At 37.1% G+C, this 12,881-nt stretch overlaps 1 protein-coding gene and 1 non-coding gene across 2 annotated transcripts; both read left to right on the top strand.

Annotated features, from left to right (window-relative positions):
- The first annotated feature begins 4,650 nt into the window (after window positions 1-4,650).
- Window positions 4,651-4,723, top strand: TRNAE-CUC (transfer RNA glutamic acid (anticodon CUC)). The gene has a single exon. It is a non-coding gene; the product is annotated as a tRNA-Glu (tRNA).
- Window positions 4,724-4,786: 63 nt separating this feature from the next.
- Window positions 4,787-12,557, top strand: LOC110795627 (uncharacterized). The gene is made up of 11 exons (XM_022000651.2): window positions 4,787-5,042; window positions 5,245-5,304; window positions 5,957-6,124; window positions 6,216-6,270; window positions 7,181-7,377; window positions 7,510-7,587; window positions 7,681-7,714; window positions 7,969-8,087; window positions 11,611-11,682; window positions 11,792-11,863; window positions 11,944-12,557. Exons 1-11 carry the CDS (start codon window positions 4,836-4,838, stop codon window positions 12,004-12,006), a joined length of 1,125 nt encoding a protein of 374 aa, XP_021856343.1. The 5' UTR covers window positions 4,787-4,835; the 3' UTR covers window positions 12,007-12,557.
- Window positions 12,558-12,881: the final 324 nt, after the last annotated feature.

Below are 12,881 nucleotides of genomic sequence, written 5' to 3'. Positions count from 1 at the left end.
ATACATATTATGGTTACAATTATTTAATTAGTCTAAGAGTTATGTTCGTGATTATTTCTAAAGGTACTTATTTTGAGTCAAACGTTTCTTCAACTCTAACACGTTAGACACATGCATTATAAATCATGTTCGTTCCAATTTTAATAAGTAACCTTTCTTTTGAATTAAACGGAGCTTAAAGTTGTTTCCTACGACCTACTAATAATAAGCCATACGACATCTACAATGATAAAAAAAGATCTGCATACCACAGATTCAAAGAAAATACATAACTGTTACAATCAACACAATTATTATTCTGCATCATAAAGCACATCTCGTACTCCACCGCTTCTAGCTTGACGCGAGCAGTGATTTTCGATGATTTCACATCTTTCCAAGTAGAGCCTTTCGCAATCTGCGCACGAATTGTTCTGATCGACGAGTTGATGATAAACCATAAACCTGTATGAATCCAAATCTCCTTCCCAATTATTGAAACTCTAAAAAAATTCTCATCCATGAATGAGAATCAAGAACCTAGAAAAATCTAGGAAAAACCCAAATAAATTGGGAACAACCCAATAATAATTGGGAACAAATCAACAGAAAAGAAACGAAAACAATGAAAAGCAAGAAGAAGGGTCGGAAATAGTCTAATTTCCAAAGAAATTAGACTACTTCCCGCCTAAACGGCCAAAAAAATTGAAACCCTAAAAGATGAGAGAGAAGAGAGAAAAAGGAGAGGAAGAGGGAGAGATGAAGGGGCTCCCCTCTATTCTTCCTCATTAATTACCCACTTACAATACTTGCAATATTTTATTAAGGGAATCCACCATAACTTACCCACTTGCAATATTTTATTTTGAGAATCCACTATAACTTACCCACTTACAATACTTTAATATTAATTTTCATCCACTTACATTGCTGGACAATTTATAGCCACTCATTTTTTTTCATTTTGTTATCCCATTATCTCATGTCACTACCAAAGTTCCTTATTACCGTGCAAATAGTAAGCGTAAAAAATATTTAGGAACGGAGATAGTATATATAAACGGATATTTCATGAAATACCCCCGAGTTTTGAAGTAATTCACCAAATGCCCATCAAGTTCCAACAATTCACCAAATACCCCTGACAATTGACTTAATGCCCCAAATACCCTTACTGATAAAGGTTCGTTAGTCCGTCGTTAGCCTAGTTTCATAATTCACCAAATGCCTCTTTTTTAAAAATTTATTTCACCAAATACCCCAAACTTAAAAATAGTTATTCTGATGTTTCAACGACTAGTTTTTTCGTTTGAAAAGTAGCCGTTGGTCTTGCTTGGCTACAAAAACCCATTTTCTGAATGTTTCCTGTAATTTAGATGTTATTTTGCTTTGTTTTGCTAATTTCATTAGATTTGTATTATGAGTTTTGTTTCAAAATCATCATCCACGCACAATGAGTCCACATATATTAGAGTACCTAACCAATTTTGCTATTGTGGTAGAAAATGTGCCGTCCGAAGCTCCGATACAACACTCAATCCACAAAGGTTGTTACAAGTGTGATCCTTGCAACAATCTGAGATGGTGCAAGGGAGTAGTTGAGCAAGAAAACAGGGGGCAACAACATGAAGGACAATACAAGGGAAGCTTAGTGAAGGAGAAAGTACTGAAAACAGGGGAAACAATAATATGCAATAGGACTTGAAGCAAATGAAGAAAAGTTGATACTGTAATGTCAATACAAAGCATCTTACTTTGATTTTGAAATGAAGAGAGGCTAATCCTATTTATGTCATGGTTTGGAATGGACAGGCAGAACTTAAGACTCAGGAGAGCACACAAGTACTTTTAGCAAAAAAAGGTCAGGACTTTAGAGAACTCTTAGCAAAGAAATTGGGAGGCAACCAACATGTGAAAGAAGTCCGAGGGCAGAGTCTTATTATTGGTATAGAGTTGGATGTACAAGCTGGCCCGCTAGTTGATGCTTGTCGAAATTCAGGAATGTTAAATTGTTAATATTAACTGCTGGAAAAGGAAAATTAGTGAGATTGGTTTCTCCACTGACCATATTAGAGCAGGAGCTTGAAACAGGTTCTGAGATTCTCCTCAAGTGTTTCCTGTCCCTAGGTTGAAGCAGTTGAGTTGAATTTGTGTACGATGAGTCGATGCTTGTCAAATTTCCTTGTGACATCAATAGATCCAAAGCTCATAATTGGCATCGTAGCTGTAAATCAGGAATAAGTTTTCCTACTAACTTCTCTTTGGATTATGCCTTGGATATCCCACTCATTAATCAGAACATTGATTTTCTTTGATGCTTGAATTCTTTTCATAAGTATCTTTCTCCCTTATTGTTAGGCTTAGTTTGTTATTTTGATACCTATAAATTGCGTAGCTTTGTATTGAGTGGAACACACAATCAACATTATTATTTTCTCTTCTTACTACGTTTGTTCATAATTAGCCTTTACATATTATCACGACTTTAGTGGATCAATAAGGCATAAGCAAACAATAAGCAACAGCTACTTTTCAAATGAAAAAACTAGCCGTTGGAACATCAGAATAACTATTTTTAAGTTTGGGGCATTTGGTGAAATAAGTTTAATAATAGGGGTATTTGGTGAAATAAATTTTAAAAAAGGGGGCATTTGGTGAATTATGAAACTAGGCTAACGACGGACTAACGGACCGTTATCAGTAAGGGTATTTGGGGCATTAAGTCAATTGTCAAGGGCATTTGGTGAATTATTGGAACTTGATGGGCATTTGGTGAATTACTTCAAAACTCGGGGGTATTTTATGAAATATCCGTAGTATAAATTTGTATCTAAAATTGCTACGAATATTAACCAGAAAAATATATCTACATTGTACCCCTGTATTTATTCGATTTCTATGTTGTACACTTGTACCCATGCATTTAAAATCTTCCACATTGTACCCCTATACTTGTAAAATATAGTCAACTGTATCCTTGTTGTTAATCCAACGTTTAAAAATTTCGTTACTTTTTAAACAAACTAAGGTTTTTCTATATTATAATCAACTTTATGTTTGTTGTTAACCTTGTTTATAATCAACGTTAAAATAAAAAAATCTTTATTTTTAAAAAATATAACGGAACTTGTTAACAGTTGGATCGGTGACAAGGATAAAAATGGTTAACTTTTGCAACCACAAGGGTACAATGTATAAAATTTAAAAACGGATTTTTCATGAAATACCCCCGAGTTTTAGCGAAATTCACCAAATGCCCCTCGACTTTCAGAAATTCATAAAATACCCCTATTTCAATACTTAATGTACCAAATACCCTTATTTCAAAACTTAATACAACAAATACCTTTAATGACGTCATCATACCTATAATCCACCAATTAACGCCTAATTAACTCAACTAATCCCTAATTAACACCCATAATCAACCCACCCATTAACAAACCTAATTAACCCACCCATTAACAAACCTAATTAACCCGCCCATTAACCCACTAACCCACCCATTTTTCTTTTCTTTTCTCTCTCTCCTTCTTCCTTCCTCCTTCCTCCTTCCATCATCTCACCAGCAAATCATGACTACTTTTTTTTCATTGAACCCAAACCAAATTCCATCATATTTAATCACACAAAAAAGTCAAATCAATTGAATGAATTTAACAAATTTCATCAATTTAACAAAGCCCAGAGATTCGAAGATAAATTCGAAGATAAATTTTAAGAATTTTGAAGAAAATTCGAAGAATTGAAACAGAAATTTGAAGAGAAATTCGAAGAGATTCAGAGAAAATTGAAGAACGAAGAATATCAAACAGAACAAGGTTATTTCTCCCTTGAAATTCTCCCCCAAATTGAGCCTCTCTTGTATTGAAGAACGAAAATTGACAAGAAAATTGACAGGAAAATTGAAGAACAAAGAACATCAAACGAACAAGGTTGTTTGATCGATTTTTTTCCAGATTTACAAAATTTTGCTTTGATTTCCCTAACTGTGTTTTGGTGTTTTGGTGTTTGTTGTTTTCCCGATCAAACGAACTTTGTTTTGGTGTTTGTTGTAGAATTTGAACCACTTACAATGTCGTGGCTTGTGCGGCAAGTAGTCAACAATGGCCGCCTTCAATCTTCTTCGGCAACTCCATCATTCTCTGTAACGAGATTTCACCATGGGGTTGATGGAGTTGGACTTGTCGCAACAGAAGGAGAGAAAATGAGTTGGTGGTGCAGCCGAATACCAAAGAAAATCAGTCGCCGGCCTGCTTCCACCGTCGCTACTGATGTTGTTATTGTTGCTTGGCGGCGATGGTGGCGGCTGGAAAGTCGACCATCCTGGTAGAGGTGGGAGATCCATGGAAGAAACAGGAAGAAAAGGTGGGGGAGAGAGAAAAGAAAAATATGGGTTAATTAGGAGTTTAGTTGATTAATTGGGAAAAAATGGGTTAATGGGTGAGTTAAATGGGTTAATTAGGATTGATGACGTCATAAGGATACTTGGTGTATTATGTTTTGGAACAGGGGTATTTTATGAATTTCTGAAAGTCGAGGGGCATTTGGTGAATTTCGCCAAAATTCAGGGGTATTTCATGAAAAATCCGGATTTAAAATTTTTGGGGATAACATGAAAATCAATAAACCTAAATCTATTTTGTTTCAGGGAGCTAAGTTACCATCAAATCCGTTGTAGTCTAGTTGGTCAGGATGCTCGGCTCTCACCCGAGAGACCCGGGTTCAAGTCCCGGCAACGGAATTAATTTTTTAATTTTTAATTTTCCTCCTCCTCTCACTATAAATAGATCCCCCCTTTTAAAATTCCGCTGTTTTTTTGCTCACACTTGACTCACTCACTTTCCCTATCTACAATGGCGACGGCGCGTGGGAAGGGAACGGTGACGTCACTGTCGTCGACGTTCCCAGCAGAGGAAGCTCGGAAAGCCGCCGACCTCGTAAACCACACGATTAATGAGAAGCGCAGTGAGCTCGACAACCTCCGGAGCTTCGTCGCCGACAATACTAACCTCATTAATCTCGTACAACGTCTTCCTGATGAACTCCACCACCATATTCAGGTATTCTAATTTCCCGGTTTTTTTTTGGAGTACGAGATTAGGGCGTGTTATATTTACCTGAATTCGGCTCATCGGAATGCATCGTAGTTTGTGAATTGAATTTGTTAAAACTTATCGGAATATGTTATAATAAGTTGAATATGATGCGCCTTTAATTTAATTTGTTTTTGTTTTTTATTTTTTTATTGGGGTGAATTTTCAGGTTCCGTTTGGAAAGGCAGCTTTCTTTCCCGGTCGTTTGGTTCATACTAATGAGTTCCTGGTAATTGAATTTATTATTTGATTTTTTTAATTTGCAATTTGAGTGATTATATTCCTGATTGGTTACTTTGAATTTTTGAGGTTTTCTGTTAATTGTTGTGAATTGGCCAAGAATGAGCTTTGATTTGTTGGCAATTCTGATTGAAATTTAGTTTGTTGTGAATTAGGGTTTCAAATTATTGATGTGTTGTGCAAAGTGTTACATTTTAGCAAAAAAAGTTGGAATTAAGCTTTAATCTAGAGGTTATTTGTGTTGGCTGGTCCATGAATTGTTGATATATGCAATGCAAATTTGTTTTCCTAGTTTAACGACTAACCAATTTGTTTTGTCCTTCATAATTAGAAAAATTTAATTCGTCATAGGAAAACATTTGTATATAACATGTGTATGTATACAACCGTGTTTAGTCACCCCAAATTTCTTAAAATTCAACCTCGTAGAGGGGTGAATTTTATGTGATGTGGGGTAACTAACCCTGTTGTATAAACTTACTAGTCTTCATATGAGTAGTACAGTATATGTTTTTTTAACAATGGGTTAGGAAACCTGTGCCGTTAGACTTCAGTTACCAGTGTGGCGAAACTTTGTTGGTAAGAATTGAGTTCCCATCCACAATGTTAGACTAAGAGAAGCCTGTTTGAGTGCGTATCAGGTTCTCCTAGGGGAGGGTTATTTTGCCGACAGAACAGCCAAACAAACTGTTGACATTCTTAAAAGACGAGGGCAGACGTTGGAGTCGCACGTTGATTCTGTCAAGGCTGTGATTAAAGATCTCAAAGCCGAGGCCTCATTTTTTTATAGAACTGCCGAAGAAGCTGCAGTAAGTTTGACTCTGGCTACTCGTATATAAGTTGTCCTTTATTGTGACTTATTTGTATTTTCTCAGTTTAGCTTATCTGTGCTTATTGCAGGAGGGTCTTGTGGAGATCAGAGAAGAATTAAGTGATGATGAAGATTCTGAAGGAAGTATGTCTAAAATAGGCTAATTTTCTCTCTTAACTCGATGATTGATTTTTCTTTGATGGTAGCATTTCTTGTGACATGCTGACTTCCATTGCTACGATAGTTATCTGCTGATTCAACAACAGCTCACTGCTGTTGCCAAAACCTTTCCTGTGCAATAGGGACTGATTTATTTATTTGTTCAAACACTTGGTAGAGAGGGATACTGCTTCGTTTTGTTATGATGTTTGAAGGATTTGTTTTTAATCAATGAGTAGTGTTCAACATGATAATTGCTTGACGACTGAGGAGCCTTGCTTGCGCTTTCTAATGAAAAGCTGTATGGATATGTCTGATGTTGAAATATATGGCCACCTGACCTCCTATGAACAAAGGAATTTCTTCTAATATCTGTATACCATCCAGGCATCCATTGTGTTTTATGTATGTGTATGGACTTGGGGAGGGAGGACTTGAGGTGGGTGAAATCTATTTTACCAATCAATTGAATTTATAAGAATTTTAACTAGCTTAGGGATGAAAATATTTGTTTATAAGCCAGGTTGTTGCACTGAACACCTTCAAAGTTTATTGGCTTTTTTGTGAGATTTCTAAGATAGTATAAGGCACGAGGTCATGTTTTTAAAATTATTGAATTAGTACTTCTATTTTAATGTATTGCAAATCGAATTGATGCTTTCTTTTTGTTTTTGTTTTGGTGGATACCTGGATTCTGCATTGTGATTTCCATGTTATCATAGATTTACTGGCTTCTGTCTTAGGAGCTGTTAAATTTACTACATCCTCACCCATTGCTTGCATATGATGGTAGCTTAAAGAGATATAATTCATAGAAGAAATGATATGGCGATATACACAGACACACATATTGTCAGTAGAGGGGTTGTTCACTTTTAATATGCATGGAATTCAGGTCAGGAAAAGGAAGATGCTGCTAGTGAGCCTGAAGTTGGTATTGGTAGTAGTGCTGCGGTACTTGATGATGAAGAATATGCTCGTATCATGTCCAGATTGGACGAACTTGAGAAAGAAGAACTTGAAGAAGAAGAAGAAGATGAAGATACTGAAGACCATAGAGATGTTACGAATGGTGAAGATTTCAATAACTCGGTAATTAACCAATCAGTTTTACCTTCAATCAATATAAAGGAAAGAGATGTTGGTGAAGAATTTAGAAAATTTCATACAATAATTTTTCTGACCGAGTTATTTATGTATTAACTATTGATTGATTGGGACCAGGAACAATCAGAGGTCCAACATCATACCAAAGTGCTTTCTGATAGTATTTCTCTACCAAATGATGCTGATAAATCAATAGTAAGACTTCTTGTGGCTTCCTAGGTTATGCATTCTTGGAAGACTATTGTTGGTTGCGTATGTTGACTTCTCCTGCTTGTTGCTTACATGCAGCATACATACTTGAATTTGCAGCCTAATCATAAAGGTACCTTTCTTTCTCCATTAAACTTTGACTTCTTATATGGCAAAGCATCACCTTACCCCTCCCCACCCCCTAAAGTTTGCGACAGGAGTGACTGTTTGGTCTTGTCGTGCAAGAAAGAACATTTTCTAAGCACTCTTTGTGGTTTTGGGGCTGGGGATTGTTGTGGGGATTTCAGTGTAGTTTTCTATCCTATGTCTTTCTGTTGATGGCCTTGATCTCGATACTTTCTTACATTTTTTTTTTATTATGAACAGATGATTGCTCTCGTGGCAAAGATATATTGCAAAAATTTGTTGAAAGACCAATGGAGGAAGATAATGTCCCTTCTGTGGTGAAGACCAGTTTTCCATCCGAGTCCAGGTCAAAATCTGAGGTAACGGGCTTTACTTTATAGGTCAACTTATCTTTCTGTTACTAGTCATATTTTCTGGATTTTTTAAGGGAATTTTATGGGATATCCCTGTACTTATGAAAAATTCAGGTGCTATCCTTCACATCAAATTTTGCACAAGGTATATTCCTTAAAGTTTATGTTATGCACACATTATGTGAAGCATAATATGTTGTTAGTTATTGTTGAATATTGTTGATGCGTCAGGGGGTTCATAGTTTGACGTACTTAACTTTTATTTAGAAGTATTTTATTAAGTTCTGTCAAATTATTAATTGTGAAAACTTTAAATTAAAATAAATGTGTCAATTAACTAACTAGGTAAAACTTTTCTGCCACTTCAACATTTGTCAGCAGAAATAACAGAACGTTACATTTTTGCATACATTGTACGGTTCAAAGACGTACTGAGCACAAAGTCAAGAGAAATCTATTTTATAAGCACTTCAGTATTTCTCTAAAACGCCTTGGCTTCAAAATAGTAAGAATAGGAAAAAGACCTTATCGTTTTCATTTTCTTTTGCCTCATGGAGAGGATAATGGTTCGAAACCCCAACCCCTGCTTTAATTAACCTGTCCCTTGTTCTCAGCCTGTCATGAGCTATGCTTTTGGGGACTTTTTGTTATATAAAGGCGCAAATCCCATTTGAAATGTACGGTGCGAGTTTGTAATGGAGGCAGTGTATAAAAAGGCGCGCCTAGGCTCTGAGCCGCAAGGCGATTGGAGCCAACGCCTTTTATTGTCTGGGGGAGGCGATTTCGATGAGGCGCACCTAAGGCGCACCAAGGCGCAAAAAGGCGCACTTTGAGGCGCAAAAAAGGAGCACCTACTATGGCACACACCAAATTTTCACTTTTTTGTTTACTTATTATTTGGGCGCCTCACTTCAATGAGGCGCACCCAATTGGTAAAAGGTACACCCGGTTGTACGTAGCTCTTCATGCAACCGGGTAGTTTTGGTTTTTAACCCCTCAAAAAGCACAATTTTATAGTTTAAAGCACATTTTTACAGGTTAAAGTACATTTTTATAGCTTAAAAGCAGATACATTTCAAAAGAACACATTGTTAGTACAAAAGAACATACGAGCGCGAAGAATTTGAGAGGATATGTAAACTGATGTTGGTTGCTCACCTTTTAAGTTTAGGTTTTTTCCCAATTGGAAGAAGATATTCAATATCATAATATTTGAAAAACATATGTGCATTAAAATTGTAAAAATGTGCTTTTAAACTGAAAATGTGCTTTTAAACTGAAAAATGTGCTTTCTTGAGGGATTAAAAAATACAAAACGATCCGTTTGCATGTAGATCTACGTACAACCGGGTGTACCTAATAATTTGTGAGGCGCACCAAGGCGCGCCTAAGGCGCTAGGAACTCCAAATCGCCTTGTTGCGCCTTGAGCCTTTTTATACATTGAATGGAGGTCTGCTGGAATTTGAGAGATTGAAACAATAGCTGCCCTGTACAGTGTACACACCACCCGTCCCACCCTGGGAATTGGAGCTAAAGTTCATTATTAACTTATCGATGACTTACTGGGGAAATCTCTATGCAGGAGACAACCCTCTAGACTTTGGATTCGAGTTAGACCACGACACAGAACGGCTAACAACCCTGGGCTTATTAAAAAAAAATAGCGGATTCTATCCGTCAAAGGCACAAGAAAAGAAAACCTTTTCTCACCATGAATACTGCCCCAGCAAAAGAAAGGGTGTGGGGGGGGGGGGGGGGATAAGATCAACAAATTAGTTTCTTCGGAATTTGTAACCTGGTAGAAGTTGAATCAGATTCCAATCAAGACTGTTACTTGCATCACAAAACGAATATCACTGGAGAGGCGAAACAATTCTGTTGATTCTTTTTGTTGAATTTTCTATTGCATTTATCCATGTTAATTCAATTGAAATCCACAAGTTTCCTCTTTCCTTGATTCTGTCCTCCTTTCATGCTCTCTTCCTAGGGTTTGGAATTCCCCACATGAAGAACCACAGGTGGTTATCTCAATAAACTTACAGAACTTTGGTCACAGACTTCCACCCTGTATGTTGCTTTGACCAACGTCTTCAATCTCCAGTACCCCTCTGCCCATCCTCTTTAGCCATCTGCATTTTTGGGATTCATCACCATAGTCACTTAGCAGGACATTGTCAGTCCCACCGTAGTCACCTTTTGACATTGAAGAAATGATAATCATGGTGGCCGTTTAACCTGATGTGACAATGCCCAATATAAAAATCACATACCATGACAGTTACATACCGGGGGGTGTGGAAGCTTCTATCCAGTATTTTCTCTTGCTTTTCCTTGTTTCTGTTGATAGTTGGTGGCTTCATTTCGATCCACTGTGGTAGGATTGGGTCGTGTATACACAGTGGTCATGTTGGGTGGCTGAATAGTGATAATGTGATGGGTGGGCTAGTCTCAGAAAGAGATGGACATTATTAGGTGGTCGTTGTGGGCAGAGGGAGATTTAAGTGGTGGTTCTGGTGGGTGATAGAGGGACTTGACGTGATTGTGCAGGAAGGTCAGGAAGGAATAGGAAACTATGAGGTGTCATAACTGTGACAGAGCGAGAGAGAGAGATTAGGTTTTACTTGGATGGAGGATTACATATACGAGTTGGGATTTCAGTCTTATCATACCAAACAATATCGGAAATGATCTAAGGAAGGATACTTGCAAATGGCATATTAGGTTTAACTGTATACCCTATATTTTCATTTGCCTGTTATTCGCATTTCTTGTATTGTTAACACTTGATAGAAGGAATGGAGGGAGAGGATAATGGTTGACAAATATAGGAGATAAAATCTTGCTTCATGTAGCCGATCGGCCCGATCCCATCGTTGGGATTAAGGCTAGATTGTTGCTGTTGTTTTTTTCATTTTTGACCTAATTTGAATCAAATAGCCCCTAACTGAGAGTATTGAAAGCAGCCCTAAGATTTAAGAAGATTTAGTTCACTCCTTTGTCTAATGGAGAACATGTGAAGTGACTAGATGAAAGCAGATAAGATTTATTTAGTTGAAGTGGTATTTGACTACTTGGGTTGGCTAATCAAACTTGTCTGCGCCTCTAGGATAATAGTGGTGGTTAAGGGCCCAAGGTATTGAACTAGTTGCTGATGTTGAGCTTGTTGATCCAAGTAGACGTGAAAGTTGATATCCATTGGATTTTCCCATAATTGGATGGTTAGTGTTTGCCATTAATCAGCCATGTCCGCTCCCTGGTTGCATGATGATTTTGCGTGATTTTCATATTCCGTATTTAGGCTCCATAATTCAGGCAATGAAGTGATTGGAAGTGCTCTTCATGTCAAGTCTTATAAGTTGCTTTTTTTGAGACTTTAGTTGATCAACTGCTGCACATTGCATGGCTCTATACCTGAGAGAAAATAATGGCACATGCTATTGTTTGTACCCTCATTTTTTTTTAATAACTAATATAGTTTTCTGTTTCTAATCACTAATCCCCCCTCCCCCAATACAACTTTTTTTTCAGGTTTATGTTCCTGCGCCTAAACCTGAAGTTGGCAATCAATTGTCTAGACAAGTAAAAACAGATAGTCTCAAGGCATGTCTTCTGTCCATCTCCCCCTCTCTCAGAGAAGGAAAAATCTTTTAAACATTTTGTAAAGTTCATCTCACCTTATCGCCATATCCTGATCTTTCATTCACCACAGGCTTTCACTGGGTCTATCATAGAGCGGACAGATAATTTACAAATTTCTCCGGATAGAGAACCTATTAATCAGGTAACTACGCCCTTCTCTAGTCTTATCATGATGGTTTTATATAATTTCATTTTAATAAGAGGTTACGTTCATATTTGCAGCCATCTAATTCTCAACCTTCAAAGCCGGTATCCAGATTTAAGATGCAGAGGAGGGGTGTTTAGAGGTTGAATCGCACAGATAAACACAGAGATTATTGTAAATTGTAGAGGACACAATGTGATATTTGCTCTAGAAGCGATGACTGATGAGCATCACTTAGAAGTGGAAGTCTGTAATGTTGACAATTGCAGTTGAAGGCTTGAAGCTGTTAATTTTGTAACATCTGCTATCATTGACTCGTCTAAAATGATTTTTTTTTACTCCGTATGTACAACCGGTTGTATCTTGTGCATGGTGTAATTAAAGCTATTTAATTGTTCATGTGCTTGTACCTTGTGAACACTCAAGAGAACAAAAAGTAGCCTGCAAGGTACAACCGGTATAGTGAAAATCTTCGGCCAAAATTGTGTCATATCCTCATTAGATGAACCCCTGCATAAACAATAGTGACATTCAGTTGACTGACTTGTGGGTATGCTTATCTGCTCAAGTCAATTGAATGCCCTTAGTCAAAGGTCAACTTTTGAGCAAGATAACAACTTAAACTTCATCTTCTCTTGACCCAAAAATAGTTATTCATGGACTGAAATTCAGACTTTTGGATTACTTCTTTTGTTTTGTTGTGCTTTATGATGATCGGCCTTTCATACTTTCTCTCTTCTCCAAATTTTCAAGTTCAAATATTTGAAATAAGGCTCCGTTTGGTAAGGCGTAAAACGTTTTCATTGTAAAATGATTTTCCATGGAAAATATTTTTCAAGGGAAAACACAATTCCAAACTAGTTTTCCTTTGTTTGGTAGCTTAAAGGAAAATGGGAGAAGATGGTGAAGATTGAGGGGAAGAAAGGAGAGGGAGGTAAGGAGGAAAGAAGGAAAAGTGGTTTCCCTCCCTTTCAAATGGAAAAGGGTTTTCCACCTTTGAGAGAGTCATGGAAAA

Source organism: Spinacia oleracea, chromosome 5, assembly GCF_020520425.1.
Source record: "Spinacia oleracea cultivar Varoflay chromosome 5, BTI_SOV_V1, whole genome shotgun sequence".
NCBI classification, from domain to species: Eukaryota; Viridiplantae; Streptophyta; class Magnoliopsida; order Caryophyllales; family Amaranthaceae; genus Spinacia; species Spinacia oleracea.
The sequence above is the reverse complement of the archived record's forward strand: the minus strand, read 5'-3'. Positions and strand labels throughout refer to the sequence as shown.